The sequence below is a fragment of the Pygocentrus nattereri genome, chromosome 20 (genome assembly GCF_015220715.1).
Source record: "Pygocentrus nattereri isolate fPygNat1 chromosome 20, fPygNat1.pri, whole genome shotgun sequence".
Taxonomy (NCBI): Eukaryota; Metazoa; Chordata; class Actinopteri; order Characiformes; family Serrasalmidae; genus Pygocentrus; species Pygocentrus nattereri.
This window is the reverse complement of record NC_051230.1, coordinates 10,500,892-10,520,154: the sequence shown is the minus strand read 5'-3', so window position 1 is coordinate 10,520,154 and position 19,263 is coordinate 10,500,892. Positions and strand designations below refer to the sequence as shown.

Here is a 19,263-nt window from a genome sequence, read left to right as displayed (position 1 = left end):
GTGATCAACAATGCCTTTTCCAGCATGATGGAGCACCTTGCCATAAAGCAAAGGTGATAACTAAATGGCTCAGGGAACAAAACATAGAGATTTTGGGTCCATGGCCTGGAAACTCCCCAGATCTTAGTCCCATTGAGAACTTGTGGTCAATCATCAAGAGACGGGTGGACAAACAAAAACCTACAAATTCTGACAAAATGCAAGCATTGATTGTGCAAGACTGGACTGCTATCAGTCAGGATTTGGTCCAGAAGTTGATTGAGAGCATGCCAGGGAGAATTGGAGAGGTCCTGAATAAGAAGGGTCAACACTGCAAATATTGACTTGCTGCATTAACTCATTCTGTCAATAAAAGCTTTTGTTACTCATAATATGATTGCAATTATATTTCTGTATGTGATAAACATCTGAAACACACATAAAAACCAGAGGGCAGCAGATCATGTGAAAATATAATATTTGTGTCATTCTCAAAACTTTTGGCCATGACTGTATACTCACTTACTGAAGAGCGTAATGACCTTTAACACAACATCCAGCTGATGCCATCTTTTCAATAAGTCAGTAACAATCATAACAGGAATTAGATTTTTTGTAAGGTTTTTGAAGTTGCTCTACATGTACAGGTTTATTTTGGGGTAAATACAGATGTTTAATTTACAAAACTAGTAATGTGCTTCGTAAACATCTCATTAGAAACGCTCCATTCTAGTGAAACTGACCGAGTCAGAATTGTTCACAGTGGTGGTGATCATAACCAGACATCTGAAGCATTAATGCCTTTAAAAGCTACCTCAGAGAAAGTCAACACAGCACTGGTGGTTTTCTGTTCTAAAAACATTGCTGTGTTCGTGTTGTTGACATCAGAGCCCCTGGTTCCTATCAGAACCACTGTAAAGAAACTAGTCTCAATTTCTCTACAGTTAATAATTTCACTTCAGGAGACAAAGTGGGATAGAGGCTTTTAATAAGCTGGTCAAAAGATTACACAAATTGAAAGCCTCAGCTTGGACTGATATTCTGAGATATTTTTTGTATATGGTATACATTAGGCAAAAACAAGAATGGAACATATTACCATATACTGACATGTTTTTATACTTACATGTATTAGGAAAATATAAAAAGCTATAGCATCTGTCCGGTCTTGATTAATTTTAAAATATTAAAGTAGATTAAAGTATTTTAAAAAAACTGGAACACAGACATGACACAGATTTTAAAAGTAGTGCAACAAAGGCAAAGTAGTTAAGAAACCAACAGAATATAATACATTTTTTAAACACAAACACACTTTCTCCACACATGGTACACACAAACACAAACAATTTACAGTAAATGTATTACTAAGCCACATTGCATCTGAAAATATTAAAACAGATTTACTTCTACTCCTCCTCTTTCTCAGTATTCTGCTTCTTGGGCACCTGGAGGTGGAATAAGATATGCATGAGTGTATGAATATAATACAATAAGTCTAATGTCAATTTATCTAATGTCACGTACTTTAGATTTGCAAAGTGTCGATGTCTATCCTAGAGTGGACTGAAAGACATACCTTTGATGTCCCGGTATTTTTTTGATTGCGTCGACTCTCCACTCGTTCTCTGCAAGGAGGCCTGTAATGAGGAACAAGAAAAAAATCTCAGACAAGGATAAATATTATGGCACTGGACAAGACCTGCAACAATGAGATGACTGTGTGGTGTTCAGGTCTGTAGAACCAATTTACAATATTTACCAAAGTAAAAAATGATGCGGTTTATTATGATTATTTTTTGCTCATTTTCTGTGAAGAACATTTTCAAGGACTTCACACTGTTCAGCCTGTACACATTACACGTGTGGTGTTGGGGTGAACCCATGGGGAATAAAAGTGTGGAAGTGCTGTGTCCCTTCACTCTGTTACACTCCTACATGGCCTGCTGTTATTGTGTGTGTCTGCGTTTGTGTGTGTGTGTATGAGCGTGACAAAATAGACAGGCTGCTGACTGGCTAAAGCTGCTAAAGGAGAACCCTATGCTGGCCACTTGTGATATCTGAAACATCTGGTGTTTTTTAATATCAATTATAATGGTTATGATTAAAAAAAAAACAATGTGGTGGGACCATCAGACCACTGAGTAACAACCACATCAATACCACACAAGGGTTAGAGACACAGAGAGGGAGTGCAAACATGGTAGCCAAATGGCTTTATTTTATTATGTCTATACGGGGTCTCTATATAGTTGCCAGGGTACTAAAAGGTGCAGCATATTGGACTGTGTTTGCAATGAATAAAGGGGGATGTGGTTGCCCACTGAGGCTAGCTAGTCATGTCCTTACCCTAAAGCCCCTGCAAGGCTAGCTTTGTCACCATCACTCAAAGGATCTGGGTTGAGGGTGTAGTTCTCAGCGGCTCTCCCTCGCTGATTCCTGCTTCTCCCTTGCAGCTCCACATTGGTGTTTTTCCCAGAAGAAGCAAGACTCATGAAAGGAGAGGGCTTCCATGGGTCTATACCTGAACTACAGCTCTGCCAACCCTGAAGAGCTGGCCCCAGGTACTCTTCACCAGGGTCTGCTGCACGAGCGCACACAGCAGTAGGAAATCATTATTAGATTATTCATTATTATTATGACCTAGATTATTAATCATTATGAAAGAAAACTAAATTATGATACCCATACACTAAGGAAGCACACAATCGTTTTCTTTTTCTATTATGATACGTTTCTGTGATTAACACATAGTTAAGGGCTGCGATGCTCCCCTGATGGAGCACCAACCCTGGTCTCCTACATGCAGAGAAAGTGACACATCCACTCTTTCACTACTTTACCCTTAACTACTATCTTGACAAACATGCTTTAAATAATATGATGTCTACTTTTAGTCACATATTAGTGTGCAAAATGTGTGAAACGCATGCATCACCGTGAGGATTTCATGATGTAAGCATAGTTAGAGAAAAGTTTTCAGCCACTTTTGCTTTTGTTATTTAATACGCTTCCAGTGCATATATCCACTTCATATGTACACATCTAATGTCTTCTGACCTGTACTCATATTGATGAGAAAAACATGTATTAATAAACAAAGATAAAACTGTCCAAAAGTTTGTAGTCACCTGCTCATCTAAAGCTTCTTCTGAAATCAAGGGTATTGTTTGTCCCCCTTTGCCTTCTTGCAGTGACATTCTCTAACTCTTCTGGGAAGGCTTTACACTATATGTTGGAACATTGCTGTCAGGATGTGATCACATTCAGCCATAAGAGCATTTGTGAGGTCAGGTATTGATGTTGGATGATTAAATCCCACTCCAACTCCTGGTATTACGGTACCACGCTATCATGATTGGAACACCTGAATTCAATTATTTGGATGGGTGATCTTTTGGCAATACAGTGTACAAGCTACGCCTGCACAATCGAACACCTGCATTAGGAGTGGGTGTACAATTTTCTGAATGCTTAATTAAGAGTGTCTACAAACTTTTGTATATTTGAGAAAGAAAAAAAAACATTCAGATGCGAGAAATTATTAATGGTACACTACTGCAGTGCCGCTTTTGGCAAATACAGTTTTGAGATGTCCAAACAAGAAGGAATTAGCTTTTTTTTGGCATTGTAGTTCAGTTTAGGCCATGACTGATATTGCTGCGTGAAAAAAACCAACTCTTTTATAATAATGTCTTTTATAATCTAGTATGCTTTGCATGAGAATATTTTTATTTTTGATTTGTTAATATGTAGAACTCAATTTATAACCCTGTTATAAATGTATATGTATATTTTAATGCAAATGGGAAAACATGTTTCCCATTCACTGTAAATATTTGTATAATATTTTACTCAGAATTCTGTACACTAGTCAGCTTTGCTTTTGTAAATTTGTACTTTCCTTGGCTGCACACTCAAAAGTCATTAATCATACTTTATCACTTTTTACATCATTTTAAATATGCCATTTTAAGTCCATAAAATGAAGCTCTACCTTACAGTTCAGACAAAGAGCAGAGTGTGCAGTGTGTGTGCATTTGTGTATTCTTACCCTGGTGTCTCACTCTCCTCTGCATCTCAGGAGAGCTCCTCCCACACCTCTCTTTGGGAAGGTGGAGGGGTTTCCGTGGAGACACTCCATCTGTTTGGTAAGCTGTCGTAGGACGTAGGTCACACTTATCCTGAAAAACCATGAACACAGAATAGGAATGATGAGCCCCAACTAGCTGGAATGTAATTCTAAATTCTCTCTACACTGCTAATATATTTACAAGTTTTCTTAATTGGTAATTGGTCCATTCTCCACAGTAAAACACCTCACAATGATTCTACAGTTACTACACCAAATGATTAGGCTGATCAACCTGTACAAATGATGGAATTCTTGGATCTAAAATTTTCTACAAAAATCTATGATAAACTAAGATGAACAAATCAATACTGTCTTTTGTCCAAGGCACCATTGCTGGTCAACAGAACGCCAGATGTTTACTCTGTCTCACTTAGACTGAGTGTAGTACACAAATGTAGTACCTGGTGATGAAATACAACATTCTCCTCCAGAGCCACACCACAGAATTCACAGGGAATGACCACATCGCCCTCTAGTGGACTGGATGGGGGGCTGTAGGACAGTGGGGAGACAGAGTGAGGAAGGTTTGGAGGGCTGGGAGTGTGGGGAAGGATCACATGACTGGCCCCATGGCTGAAGGTGTCTTCATACTGTAGAGACGAATCCTGCTTGCTGAAGGAAGCGATGGCAGAGGCTGGACTGCATCCGGTCTGGGAAATAAAATACACAACAGTAAACACCTGTAACAAAGTGTTATTTAAATGTTTCAGCAATATCAAGACTGTTCAGTCATACTGAACCTTTTGCAATGCTTTATTATTGTAACACTAATAGTGATTTAATAAATAACTAAATAAGGCTTGGTCTTGAAGTTAAAATACTGAATTATCCAATATTAAGGGAGAAAAATCTCTTATAAATATTACAATTGCATTTTTAATTTTTTCTTCTATATTATTTCATGATATGGAACGCAACACTTACATATGGAGTAAGTAACATTTAAAAAAGAGACAAGAAAAAAACCCTAGCGATAAACACTGGGAGCCTGAAACTTCAATAGAACCACAAATAGTGTCTCAGGGTTTCTTGTTTGTTTTGAATACTGAACATGGTGTGCCGTTTTGTTGCAATGTACAAAGCATGAGTGCTTGGTTGCTTCTGATTGATCGAGCTCATCTACAGGAAGTTCAAAAACTCCATGTTATGAAGCTTCCTTGCTAGAACAATGTTGCCGAAAATATACTCTAATTAAACAATTCCAAATTATAACAAATGGTGATTTTGAAATAAAAATGATTACATTTTCAGCTCTAATGCTATGCTAATTGATTTATGTAACTGGAGGGCAAGCCACTAATTTTGGAAGTTCCATCTCTTCTCCTCTCTAAAACACCTCTCTTCCTACTGTGTGCACAATAACAACTAAGCTAATATTATTGCTCTGTTTTCTTACTCTTCTCTTTCTTAATCTGCTTCATATTCTTTTAATAAACAATGGAGTTTCCTGAGGGTGTAAGTCCACAACTGGCTTTTACAGTCAGTCTCTGATTTAAAGGCACTCCAGAATATTTGGGGCAGTCCTGGGCTGGAGGTTAGGGAACCAGCCCTGTGACTGGAAGCTCGCTGGTTCGATCCCCTTGACTGATAGTCCATGACTGAAGTGCCCTTGAGCACCGAACCCCCAATTGCTCCCCGGACGCAGTGGATAGGGCTGCTCACTGCCCCCTAGTGTGTGTTCACTAGTGCATGTATGTGGGTGTTTCACTGCACAGATGGGTTAAATGCAGAGGTCTAATTTCACAGTGTGCAAACACTGGTTGTAAATTCTGTTCTATTTCTGTGTATCTTCTCAAGAGCTATGAGAAAAGTTTAATTACTTAAGCATGGCTGTGTTTGCATATTGTTAGCAAAATATGGCAAAGGTTTGACACCCTTATTGTTTAAGGTATTTGACCTCATGTCTACTACGGCAAGAAGTCCAAAGTAAGCAGAAGACAAGCTGAACACGTGTGTACCGGTCCTGCAACCTCCCTTTCAAATCTCCACCCAACAACACAGTTCACTGAAATGAGCTAAGCCATTATAAGTCTTAGAAAATGTACAGTAATTTCTTGTACACTTTAGAACAACAGTGAAGACATCAAATGATGTGCTTATGAGGATAAGACCGCCTCATGGACTGCCGCCATTCAACAGGTTCAACGTTGTGAACATTAGTCAAATTAAACGACCAGATATAAACAGGGTCAAAAAGTCTAACATGAGCAAGTCATTCAGATAACGATTTACATCAGTTCATATTCAAATCATGTGTATCAAATCAGATTTAAAACTAATTAAAACTAGCATTTACTTAACACACACACACACATATATATACATATATACACACACACACACACACACACACACATACACATATATATATATATATATATATATATATATATATATATATATATATATATGACTCTGCTAGGGCCAGTTTTTCTTGAGCTAATGTGGTCATCCAAAGGAATTTTGTCATACCAAGAAAATCAAGGATGTCAGCCGTGAGGGTAATGAATGTTGCAGGGCACTAACCAAATCTGTCATTAACAAATTAACAAAACTTTTCTGACAAGCTAACCTCTGATTTAGGCAGGCAAACTGTCTGGACAGGATGACCTTTAATCAAAAGAAAAGAAACTAAAAGAAACTGTTGGGGCAAGGGTTGAAAGGAAGCTGCATAGCAATATGCTGAGAAGAGATAAGTGAAGGCTTGGCTCTAACCTGGTGTAAAATGAGGTCCTCTTCTGGAAAGAGCTCTTCACAGAACTCACAGGGCAGCATGATCTCTGAGGCAGGGCTGTGAGCCGGAGCCGTGTTAGTGTTAGTGGGAGCATTGTTGCAGTAAGTATTGTTATTAGTGGTGGAGGACAGCTGGGAGTTGAGGGTGCTTCGAGCAGATTCCCTCCCTAGGCGGTGATCCCAGACATCAGTCCATATGCCCTGCTGAGTCCCCAGGTCGTCATCACTCTGCAGGCTGAGGGCCAGTAGGTAGTCCAGACCAGAGGAGTCGTAGTCTGGCAGCTGGCCTAGAGGCCACAGCAGGCTGTTGTTGTTGGTCTCCAGCTCTGCTTCCTGATCCAGCACTGAGGAAATGAACACATTCAAGCATGCTTATGTTTCTACGAGCTGTAAAACAGCAAAAGACATCCTGTTAACATAACAAGCCTTTTAAACTATGCTCTCCGACAATGAGAACACCACTGCTAATCAGAAGATGATTATCTTAGAAATTTCTGAGAGGACTTAGACAGAGTAGTGCACACTGATTTACCACTTCTACAGATTTGCAACTAGAGCTGGACAGTTATTATTATAATTATTGTGAAATTTCATCACAACATACTTTTCTGACGATGCTATAAATAACATCAATACTTTTAGACACTAAACAACTGCAAAAAAGGCAGAAAGACAAATGATAGAAAAGCCTGTAAACTACAATACCAGTGTAAACACACAGGACCAAGCAGCAGATTTGCTGTCGGCCATTCTGACTAATTTTCATATTTGAGTATCCACATGAGTTAATAAACTCTAACAAAGCACTTTACCAGGTAATTTAATGTACATATGGTAAACTGGAGCCAACAGGCTAACATGTGGCACAAATGAAAATGTGGCAGCTCCCAGTAGCGCACATTTGAAAACATGGCTTATTATTCCAAAACAACCAATGGAATTCTTTAGTTAAAGAAGTAACAGAGATTACCCCTTCAGATGACCTAACGAGCTTACAATAACTCTAGGGTTAACTTGTGCAGTGGTAGATGGTGATTATTTTACTTATTTTAAATAACAGGTGTGTTGCACCAAATTCAGACTCCCCCCTTTGTGTGTACATGTCATATGGACATAGAATTTTTAAATAAGATGTTTAAAAATAGAATAGAAAGAAATTTCAAACATAATCTAGCCCCAGTATGATGTGCACGCATGATGTGTGTGCACACAAAAAGGGAGTGGATTCTGTAGATGAGGTGGAGTTTTGCACCAGTCTAAAATGACGGCTCGCAAGTCATCCTGTTTACTAAATTTCTAAACTTGACAGAAGTTCTGGAGATAAATTAATGGAAAATATTTGAACATCTATTGACCAATGTGCTATTTTTTGTTTGCTACATTAGCGCTGTACTCAGCAAATACCATAAAAAAATATTCCCTCAGTTTATCAGGTAATTTCTGGTGCAAATGATGCATATTGGTGCATATTGTTTAAGATTTGTAAATTGTCTTTTATATCGCCAACCCTTATTCCCAACTGACACCTACATTGAGCAAATTCATTGTTCCTCGGGGCCATGTTCCTCCTGGTTCCAGATCCTATTGGTGCTCTGGTGCTATTATGCAGTCTGGCCTCTAGTGGCCGTGGAGGGCCCCTCCGGTCTGCTGACCCAGGGCTGTTGTTGTTATGGCTCCTCTCCTGGGCCCTCAGGAGATTGTGAATGGGCTGGGTCTCAAACCAAGCTCCAGGTGACTGAGACCCTGGCCGTCTCTCCTGCGGAGGGGTCAGACTCCCACACAAAGCTGGGTGGATGTCTTTCTCTCTCAGCATAACGTTGCATTTGCAGACAGAACAGGGCTCTGTGCGGGTCCCGCAGTACTCCTCATGCTCTCTGGCCTGGCAGAAGACCACCTCCAGCTCGCAGTACTGACAAGGAACCAGCCGTTGGCTGCACTCGGAGGTCTAAAAACAGACTCTATGTAAACTACTAAAATCACGACAGAGGCTGTTTCTACATGAAATGATAAATGATATGAAGGTCTACAGGACAATACCTGATGGGTCTCCATGAGACTTTTTTCAATCTTCAGGCCACATTTGCACTGCACCTATAATAAAAAAAACAAAAAACAAAGGAACTGCTTAAAAGTACGCATGATGGGCTTTACAGCATTGCCTTGGTTGTCAGAGATGGACGACCAATAATTCTCATTTTAATAAAATATAAAGTAACTCTAAGGGTAGTAGCACGATACTGATACTTTTAAAAGCCTTCTTGCACATATAAAAAGAGGATGATCTTTCTGATGTCTACAATGAAAACCAGTAAATATGCGCATTAAAAGTACATTAGAAAGCCTTAGTATTACATGAACCACTACATATACTGACAGACTGTTTAAGGGTGTGGGACTCTGTATGTCTCTCCATCTTACATCTTTTTTTTCTTCTGTGCAAAGCCACATTTTTGTGATTGAGTCTCTCCTCATTCAAACAGATATGAAAATAAAATAAACTGTCCTTAACACGTGTCTGATCATTGTGATATAACGGTACACCACAGTTCTTGTCAGTTTTGTCACCTCACTAAAAATAAAGACATCATGTAGGTTTCCTCACTCACTTTCAACTGGCTGGGTGCCAACTGTCTGTCATTTGCAGACAACAAAAGAGCTGACACGCCACCTTTCCTTTAAGGTTTAGCCTGAAGGTGACACTACGACTACCTTAAGACATCCCATCTTAGTGTTCTTTTCACAATTTCAGTGTTTTAAGGCACGTTTACAGGTATCATAAAAAGACACCCATTGCTGCTTAAGTAAAACACTTAAAAGTATTTTCAGATAAGGATCAGAAGTATCAATGCTTAAGTACTGATCTGGCCATCTCTATTACTTCTACCTGTGAATGCTCCTGCTCCTTATGCTGCGGCAGTTCAGCTCGAGGGACTGGCTCTTGGCACACATCACACAAGGCAATATTCCGCCGGCAGTGGATCTCATGAGTGGTGAAGTTGGCCTCTGGGATGTCATGCTTACTGTGGAGGTGGACAGGAGGAAAGAATGACAACCAGGAAGGGAGAACAATAGCATATATCAGGGGTGGGGAACGAAGGGGCAAAGTCCTTCACATTTTGGTGATTTCCTAGCTCGAGCATATCTACAAAACCTTGTAAACATCTACTGAATCAATGAGTTTGAGCAGGGAAATCCCCAAACTGTGCAAGAATCTGTTCCTTGGAGACCAGAGCCACTGGCATTTATGAGGAAAGGGTTAGGCTTAGGGAGGGTGAGGGGAAACTGAAACTCCTCACCAGTTGGTGCAAAGCTGGGTGCTTTCCTCAGCCATGACCTGTATGGAAAGAAAGATGCAAACAGTTGGTTAGCCAAGTCTGATACAACACTTAAGCCAAACAAACCTGTTCCACGTTCAGTGAAACTTTGTGTGAGAAATATTTTCACTACTCAACAAAGAAACCCAGGAGATATGATACGGTTTAACCCGCCCCTCTTTTGTCTGTAGACCGTCTGAAGATTCCCACTTTGGAAAGATAACAACCCGAATTGGTAGCATTTCCTGAGCTAGGTTACCTTTCTTGGATCCTTGGATACGAGGAATTACCTGGGGCAGATCATATTATTAACCGGTAACGTTAACTGAAAGTGTCTTGAGGTTTACCTTGTTTTTATGGTCAATCGAACAACAACAGCCGAGTCTTTCACCTCGAGAAGGAATGAGTTAAATGAACAGCAGCGTCGGTTGGTTACTTAAAGCTATTCAGCTACTGCATTGCTGTATATAAGCAGATTTATCGTCAGCCATTAGAAACTGAGCTCAGCTAGCGTTAACTTAGCTAGCTAGGTTAGCTTACTAACGTATAGCTCGTCAGTTTGTGACAGTACTAACAAGTAGGTAAAGCTGTAAACATGTAAATTAACCGCCTTAGCGCCCTCTAAATTAAGATTTCTATCATGACCAACTAGGCATTAGTTTTGCTTTCGTTAACGAGAAAGGAGCAACAGTGCTGGATGAGGAAGCCCAATATTTTTCCACCTTTTTTTTTTCCTTTTTGTTTCAAAGTAAAAGTCTCCGTGCCTATTTAAAAAAAGTTCTTCTGATTTTTGCATTATATTTCTCCTTAATTTAATACGTTATTGTTAAAGTTATTCACAGGGGATTACCGAGAACTTTACCAAGTCAGAATTATTCACAGGGGTAGCTACAATAATCAAACGTTTAATGCTTCATGTTTAATGTTTAAACCTAACGCTACCTCACCTCTCACAGGATACTACTACAGAAATGGTTACCTGATGTTGCCTGATGCCTGAGACATTGTTTCCTCGTAGTTTTGTAAAAAGATTTTGTCCCCAAACCTTATTTTTTACTTAACGAAGGGAAGATGCATGCAGGTGTTGTAAGACAAAAAAAAATTCCCTAATCCAGCCACTGTTTTATTAGGATCAACGTTAGATATAGAACCTCACAAAACGTGTAAATTCGCTGCTGGTATACCTAAGAATTAATTAATGGTTATCTATATTTCAGACATCCCCCAATTGAAGAAATAAGAGTCGGTAAGTTTCTCTACAATGCACCATTTCACCTCAAACCGCTTTGAATTACTTTGTTTACATCTCAAAGACTGAATAACACAGACATTTAGGGGGAAAAAACGGTGGAAACCGCCTTTAAATCGCACACAACGGAAATGCACAATAACCCCTTAAAAGCAGTGCGTTCACATACGTTCACAGAAAGACCACCAAACGTGAATATTCGTTAGGAAGCCTGGCCGGCCGTTTGTTTATGCAGCCAGACGTTGTCCACATCAAGCATGGATAACAGCGCTACGTTCAACCTTTCCTCGCTTATATTCCAAACATGTCCTGGAAGTGTCTTGAATGAAGCCGGAGACGTCCAGCGTCTGCACAAAAGAAAGAAAACACGCAAACATTCAATTTAGCACCATTGTTTTTGTGCCTTGCAGGGCTTTTATTTTGGAATACGAAACAGGGGTGCAGCGCCACCTGCTGACGTGAACCGTTTTGTATCGTAACCAACACAACCGAGACGGGACGTCGTGTACCGTTCAATTTATTTCCAAAAACTGGACATTAAAAGCAGCGCTGTTTTATGTGTCTGGTAACATGTGATAAAGCGATATGGTGGTATCAGACCGCTCAGACCTCGTCGAACATATTATGGTAGGAATTTGGGAGACTAACGCTATGTAGGGAACCGTTTAACGGTTAATTAAGCTAAATATGCACTGAATTTACAACAAGCGCGTCTGGAGATGCCAGCAAGTCGCCAAGATGCCAAAGCGCGGCAGTTTCTTTTGTGTGTGAAGAATCTGTTTAACGTTACCTCAGCATAGGGCTAAGCTAACCATGTCAGCATGAGTCAGTGACCTCTAGAGCAGGCTAATAACACGAGTAAAGGTTAGGTCATGCTAAAATATATAAGCGGTTTTTTTGTCTCTTTGCCGAAAGAGACGGGCTCACTTTCATTTCTCTCCTCGCCGTAGCCAGGTCACATGCTCGCTCGGGAATAATGGCTGCACAGGAACCGTCCCCACCATCTTCACTAGAAGGCAACAAACCTGGCTTCCCGAGGAAAATTCTCGCCAACAAGCTTGAGGACAAGCATTTGTGCAACATCTGTCAAAAAATCCTCAGGAGGCCGTTTCAAGCGCAATGCGGACACCGTTTCTGTTCATATTGTTTTAACAAAACAGTGAGGTAAGCGCCACTCATGGAGCCTTTACATACACACAGCAGCCGTCGAGCTTTACGATAAGCTTCCTACCAAGGCTGTCATCCATCTGACTGGCCCTCCCTGGCATAACAAAAGATGGATATGGCCTACCAGCCCCTTTTGGTGCTTTTGTGCTGACGTTTTGGCGTTTGTGTTAGTAGTGAAGCTGGTGTCTTTCAGGCATAAGACAAACAATAGACTGTGTTGGGGTGTAGCTGGCCAGCTGGCTGAGCTATATTGTGCTCTGTTGCCAGCCAGATTAGATCTGTGGTAGGTATTGGGACTAATCAGTTGTCATAGCCAAAATAAAAAGGTGCCAGCCAGACTGTCTTCATCCACATCTTTACAGTGGTATTTATGCCTTCTTATTATTTCCCCCCTTTGCCTTTTTTTTTCAGCTCTGGTCCACAGAAATGCAGTGCCTGTATAAAGGAAGATATATTTGAGGAGCCTACATCCATTCTGAAACAAGGCTGTGTAAGTTGACACTGTAAACAAAGCATCGAATGATCGTTAAGATCAATGATTTTGGACTCCTTGTGAATATTTAAGGATCCCCACGTTATTCTGGCCTGTGTTTACATACAGTGGTTTTTTTATCGCTGCAACCAGTTTTAAATTAGATACATAATCTGTGTAAAAATGCCAATCCCCTCCATATAATCTCCAGGCTTTTCCTGACAATGCTGCCAAAAGAGAAGTTGAAGCCCTTGAAGCTGTGTGTATCAATGAAGGTTGCACTTGGACAGGCACTATCAAAGAATATGAGGTATACTGTGCTTCCCTGTCATCAGTATCTTTATTGATGGTCAGATAATTCATGTGTTTGAGCTGTAGTCTTTACCATATTCATTTGTTGTCATTCTTCACAGGCCACACACGAGGGACAGTGTGATTTCATGATCATTCCTTGTCCCTCCTGCAAAGAGCTTTTAAGGGCCAATGAGCTCGAGCGTCACAATGAGAGGGAATGCCCTGAGAGAACCCTGAACTGTAAATACTGCAAAGAACCCTTTCATTTTAAAAACATTAAGGTGAGACATTTTACTGTGATGCAGACAAATGGACAGATCTTAGCCTTAAGATCATTCTAACTTTTAGAGAGTGTTCAATGCGATGCTTGCTCTACCATTTAAGAATCATCTTTGTGCTGTTGTGCTTTTGCTGTCTAGTTGCTTTATGATTTGTTTTCTTTTAAACGTGAGCATGGCATACATAGTTGTGGGTGGGCTTGGCAAAATTATGTAGTCGCCTGATCGCAGTTCTTTAAGCAGACTACAGTTATTTCCAACAGTGTTTAGATTTAACAATCCTCTCTTTACTTCACAACAAACAGAATTGAATTACGTGCTTTTTTATGAGTTGGGTAAATCGAGACAAATCATGGGTCTTACGAAAATAACAAGTTTTAACTTCTGACTCAGTGGTCTTACACCTTTAGAGGGCACTAGTGAGTAATGTTTGTTTATTTGAGATTGAGCTATATCTGTCATTAGTTGGAAGCTGCTTTTGAGAATGTTTGTAACATAGTTTACTGTTAAATTGTTAATGGCAATTTATTTAGGGTGGTTGGTTAGTGTAGTGGGTAACACCTCTGCCTTCCATGCTGGAGACTGGGGTTCAATTCCCTGCCTGGGTAACCACCCTACACTATGCCAATAAGAGTCCTTGGGCAAGACTCCTAACACCACCTTGGCCTACCTGTGTAAAAAACGATCAAATTGTTAAATGGATAAGAGCGTCTGCCAAATGCTGTAAATGTAAATTTAATGGCGATTAATAGTTCCTAGTTGAGGAAGATCACCAAAGGTTGATTTTTGAAGAGTGTAAAATTTTATACCTTGTCCTTCAGGCTCACGATGAGATTTGTCCCAAATACCCAATGATTTGTGAAGGCTGTGCAAAGAAGAAAATTCCCAGAGAGAAGGTAATTAAATATAGACCAACATTCTTATTTTTCAACTGTTATTATTATTAATATTAGTATGAAGGTTACAGTTTTGAAGCAGTGTTTTCTTATTCAGAGGGTGGTGTGTTTTGCCACATTTCTTCTTGCTTTTCTTTGTCTTTTAAAGTACGTGGACCACATTAAGCTGTGTACCAAATTTCGAACTCCCTGCAGATTTCATGTTGTCGGCTGTGACATGTCCGTAAGTAAACCTATTTTACGATCCTGTCTGTAATGTCTTTATAGTTCTTTTAATGTAATCACTCAAATGACTTTAATGTTCCTTCAGGTGGAGAAGGAGAAGATCCACGACCACGAGCGGGCATGTTCCTATGAGCACCTGAACCTCTTGCTGCACTTTATCATGGGCATCAAGGTGAACCTGGAGAGTCTGCAGCCCCAGAGCCTGGAGCTGGCCAGCCACAAGATCCAGGAGCTGCACCAGTCTCTGCGCGAGCTTGAGCTGAAGATGGGCCAGCTGAGTGCGGGGGCTCCCGTGCAGGGGGCCTGTGCACCTCCCCCACCTCCGCCACCAACCCTGGCCACCTCCTTCACCCCTCTGCCCACTGCGGTCGGAGCTGCCCTGGAGCTGCAGCTCCACAGTGAGAAGACCAAGGTGGCAGAACTCAGTCGCCGCTGCCAGGAGCTGGAGCTGAAAGTGGGCACCTTCGAGAACATCGTCTGTGTGCTGAATCGTGAGATGGAGCGCTCCGCCACCACCATGGAGGCCTACAATCGCCAGCACAGGCTCGACCAGGACAAGATTGACATACTCAACAACAAGGTGAAAATGCATTTTGGTACAGCTGTATCCAGTATGACTGCCTCGTTTTGGAGCTGAAGCTATATCAAGGCTAAGTTAAATATGATCAAATTTAACTTTTTTTATTCACACCAATGCCAGAGAGTTGACAAATAAGCGTAATCCCTAAATTATTGAGTTAAGACACATTTTCAGAAGTTAATAGGTGGTTTAAGTGTCTGTAGCATGGGACTGTTTTAAAGTGGATAATAAAATAGATAATAAAAATAACCATATCTGTAGTACATTAGTAATAAGGTATAGCATACACTTGCACAGTATTGTTATCGTGGACACTTGGATATACGGTCACTGTGTTTGAGGTGAATGTTGTAGCCCAGAAAAAAAAAGCTGGCTTCCAAAGATTAATAAAGACTACTGAAAGACTACTGTGCAATTAAAGAAAAGCTTTTTGGAAGTTTTTCTTTGAAAGACAGAAATACTCACAAAGTGCAGTACTATGCAAAAGTCAGAGATCACACTTTAATTAATTTTCAAAATAAATAAAAGTTGTTAGTTACCCACCATTTATTAATTTAAAAGGATATTATGCAAAAGCCTGCACAACTAAATGTAATGCACATTTTTTCAGTAGTTAATGTGTCCACCTTTTACTTTTATTACAGCTTATATTTTTTTCAGGAGACTTACAGTTTTTCAAAAACCATCTGTTTTCAGAAAACTTCAGATCCAAAGTTTTTTAATTTTTCCTTTTCACAATCCATTTAATCCCCATTATGAATGTAGACTCGTCAGATCTGAAGCAAGAGTAGAGCCTGATTATCTCCTCTGCCTCAAAGATGAAAGCTTTAAGTTCTGTTAATGGTGATGGTGACAGTTTTGGAGGTCTACCAGGTCTTGCCTGGCTGATAGGAGTCCCATTTTCTCTGTAGCATAAAAAAAATTGAAACTCAAGTTTTGTAAACTTCTTTTTTTGCTTATTTTCCTTTGACCATTTTTGTTTATGCAAATGAATTATGTTATATCTAATCAGAAATATACCATTTTAGATGCACATGAAAGAAATCTGCTGGGCAGCTAAGGTGAGATTGGGTAGTTGTGTGAATGTTAGTGTCACTGTCAAGGTGAATATAATGTCAGTGACACCTATGGGAACAGTCTTTTTTAGGAGGATGTAGCTGTGACTGGTTGGTTTTAGGATTGGAAGGGTGGAAGAGTTGAAGTGACAGTATTTGGAGGGAAGCAAAGAATGGACAAATTAAATACTGAATATGAAAAAGTCTTGTTAAATGACTTGTATTGGGGACTAAAGACATTTATTGTAAGAGCACTGGTAAATTGCTGACTTGTGCAAGGGCATAAACGTGTATACAAGAATGTGTGTATTTTGACATCTTTTGATTTGCATACAGTATACTATACTTGACTGACCTTATGGTTACCTTTTGGAATCCTGAAGGTTCGTCAGCTGGAGAGGACGGTGAGTCTGAGGGATATCTCCATCGTGGAGATGGAGGGGAAGATGAGAGAAATGTCTGCTGCCACATATGACGGCGTTTTTGTGTGGAAGATCTCGGACTTCTCAAAAAAGAGGCAGGATGCTGTAGCTGGACGGGCCCCAGCCATGTTCTCTCCTGGTACTGATGCAATAAGAGTCTTTTGTTTTTATTCCATAATGATTAACTCAGATGCTAAATGGAGGTTGTGTTGTGTTCAAACAAAGTATCTCCTCTTTATTTTTGCAGCATTTTACACAAGCAAATATGGCTACAAGATGTGTTTGCGTATCTACCTGAACGGGGATGGAACGGGGCGTGGCACTCACTTGTCTCTGTTCTTCGTGGTGATGAGGGGACACAGTGATGCCTTGCTCAAGTGGCCTTTTAACCAGAAGGTACTCTAATATTAGTGTGTGGATTAAATATTGTTTTAAAGATATTAGAGGAAATAGTTCTTCTTTGTCAGAATTTTAGTAAACATCTCACAGCTTGACTGAATTGGGGGGGTAATAGTAAAGGAAACCTTGTGCATCTTTTATGCAGTGATCGAAAATACAACAGCGCACAGACAGCTCTGATTATACATGCTGGCACTTCACTGTCTGATGTGGACATGCATGTTTCTGAATGTATAGCCAGTGATGTGCTCAGTTCGACACAGTTCATTTGGTAGTCAAATAAGGGGGCAATCTGGAATAAAAAAATTAATAGAGCAATGAGAAAACAGCTGATATTGCATCTCACATTAAGGGACATAGCGACATCTGAGCAGAGCTAGATATGGAAATGTTTTAAAGGCAGTGTTGAAAAATTTGAACTGTTTGAACTCCCATATGCCACGAAAACAAAGATAAATCACGGCTCGAAATGAAACGAAGAATAATCACGTATATATATCGCTTCTTATGCTAGCTCTCAGCAATAGACCAGTTTGTTGCAGTCATCCAGACAAAGTGGTCCGATACAATCATCAGTCAGTTGTTGTTATATTATAGCCATGGCTTCATGCAGTAAATACATTTAAAAACCTTTATGTTTTTATTTTCATTATTCATAAAATATTACGATAGTGCAACAATACTATTCATTTGAATTGTCAGATATTTAAATAGCGAAATAAAGGTTAAAATGCCCAGCATTTGAAGCATGTTCACTGTTATATCTCCAGGTCACGCTCATGCTGTTGGACCAGAACAACAGAGAACACATCATCGACGCCTTCCGGCCCGACATCTCCTCCTCCTCCTTCCAGAGGCCCGTCAGCGACATGAACATCGCCAGTGGCTGCCCGCTCTTCTGCCCGCTCTCCAAACTGGACTCCAAGAACTCCTACATCCGAGACGACACCATCTTCATCAAGGCCATCGTCGACCTCACTGGCCTTTAGTGATGTAAGACGTCTGTGTGCCTCCATTCGGCCACGCGTGCTCCTCAAGCCTGCGGTGGTTGTTTTGCAGTACCGTTCTGAGGCCTGGGTCCTCTAGGAGAGCTCTGCTGGTGGGCCTGCATGCCCCCATAATGACTCCCATTCCCAGGGCATTGTTACTCTGGGATTTACATTGCTCTACATTATGTTGCCAACCAAAATTGTACCTGGAGTTTGTGCAGTTTTACTGTAATATAGTTGCCCTTTGGGAACTCTCTTTCTCCCCTATAGCGGGATAGCTGTCAGCAGTGATTGTAATGTAACTATTGATGCCTGTGCCATAGATGTTGGCACTCTGCCTTTTATAGAGATTGAGAGAAGAATTTACTCACAGGATAGAAGTCATTTCATTTCCAAGCGCTTTTGCTTGTGCTGTGGCCAGTTTTTTGGGGCTTGACTTTTTTTTTTCCCGTTTTAGTGTTTGAACTATTTGCAAGTGAATATATATATATATATATATATATATATATATATATATATATATATATATATATATATATATATATATATATATATATATATTTTGCATAGACAGACGTGGAGTTTCAATAACAATGAATGAAGCTGACAAATTCTTTTGCAACTATATAGTTACTCCCCTCCCCCCTTCATATATCTAACTGTTGCTCTGAGCATATGCATCAACAGTCTTCTTACATTCCCTCTTTGCATTGTGTGCCTCTGATATCTCAAGTCCTGTGTTCATTGGTACTTATCTGTAGTGGTGGACATTGCTTGAATTCCATGAAGTCCAAAGCGCAGAATTTGGGTTTTCGAACCTGCTTGGTGTTTGAGCCGTGTGTGTATGTGGAGATCTTTTTTTATTTATTTATTTATTTTTTTTACTTTTTTCCCTTCCTTTCCATTTTTGGTGTCCTTTGCTGTATTAGTTTGCATGTTGGATCTGTGGAAGATACATTCAAGTTAGCAAAAGACCAGGTTTGCACCTTGAACCTGAGAAGTGAAGGCAGTTTCATCGTAACTCCCTGTCGGGGTGGGGGGCGTGGGTGGGGGGGCTGGGGGGGGACCGACACGCT

At 40.2% G+C, this 19,263-nt stretch overlaps 2 protein-coding genes across 6 annotated transcripts; one reads left to right on the top strand and one right to left on the bottom strand.

The window, feature by feature from the left end:
- Window positions 1-950: 950 nt before the first annotated feature.
- Window positions 951-12,539, bottom strand: trafd1 (TRAF-type zinc finger domain containing 1). Of its 4 annotated transcripts, none has more exons than XM_017691248.2 (12): window positions 12,436-12,539; window positions 11,580-11,757; window positions 10,144-10,181; window positions 9,732-9,867; window positions 8,885-8,938; window positions 8,378-8,792; window positions 6,830-7,191; window positions 4,516-4,764; window positions 4,034-4,163; window positions 2,329-2,563; window positions 1,559-1,619; window positions 951-1,427 (listed from the first exon to the last, which is right to left on the bottom strand). In XM_017691248.2, exons 3-12 carry the CDS (start codon window positions 10,176-10,178, stop codon window positions 1,389-1,391), a joined length of 1,716 nt encoding a protein of 571 aa, XP_017546737.2. In that variant the 5' UTR covers window positions 10,179-10,181; window positions 11,580-11,757; window positions 12,436-12,539; the 3' UTR covers window positions 951-1,388. The 4 variants fall into 4 exon arrangements, with proteins under 4 accessions (XP_017546737.2, XP_017546736.2, XP_017546738.2 ...); XM_017691247.2 differs by having other exon boundaries at window positions 12,338-12,462; XM_017691249.2 differs by lacking the exons at window positions 11,580-11,757; window positions 12,436-12,539 and adding an exon at window positions 10,509-10,886 and having other exon boundaries at window positions 2,329-2,560.
- traf2a (Tnf receptor-associated factor 2a) lies at window positions 11,882-18,660 on the top strand. 2 transcript variants are annotated; one of them, XM_017691244.2, is made up of 11 exons: window positions 11,882-12,037; window positions 12,361-12,574; window positions 12,989-13,067; window positions 13,261-13,359; window positions 13,463-13,624; window positions 14,443-14,517; window positions 14,666-14,740; window positions 14,828-15,322; window positions 16,761-16,938; window positions 17,047-17,195; window positions 17,969-18,660. In XM_017691244.2, exons 2-11 carry the CDS (start codon window positions 12,387-12,389, stop codon window positions 18,185-18,187), a joined length of 1,719 nt encoding a protein of 572 aa, XP_017546733.1. In that variant the 5' UTR covers window positions 11,882-12,037; window positions 12,361-12,386; the 3' UTR covers window positions 18,188-18,660. The 2 variants fall into 2 exon arrangements, with proteins under 2 accessions (XP_017546733.1, XP_017546734.1); XM_017691245.2 differs by lacking the exon at window positions 11,882-12,037 and adding an exon at window positions 12,065-12,274.
- The last annotated feature ends 603 nt before the right edge of the window (window positions 18,661-19,263 follow it).

Bases quoted from the DNA above. Each gene is read 5' to 3' on its own strand.
- traf2a (XM_017691244.2), top strand. From the start codon at position 12,387: ATGGCTGCACAGGAACCGTCCCCACCATCTTCACTAGAAGGCAACAAA. The intron at 15,323-16,760 runs GTGAAAATGCAT...GGAATCCTGAAG, and splicing joins TTGACATACTCAACAACAAG to GTTCGTCAGCTGGAGAGGAC. The intron at 17,196-17,968 runs GTACTCTAATAT...TTATATCTCCAG, and splicing joins AGTGGCCTTTTAACCAGAAG to GTCACGCTCATGCTGTTGGA.
- trafd1 (XM_017691248.2), bottom strand. From the start codon at position 10,178: ATGGCTGAGGAAAGCACCCAGCTTTGCACCAACTG. The intron at 7,192-8,377 runs GTAGGTGTCAGT...TCATTTCCTCAG, and splicing joins GAACAATGAATTTGCTCAAT to TGCTGGATCAGGAAGCAGAG. The intron at 4,765-6,829 runs GTTAGAGCCAAG...TTTATTTCCCAG, and splicing joins AGGACCTCATTTTACACCAG to ACCGGATGCAGTCCAGCCTC.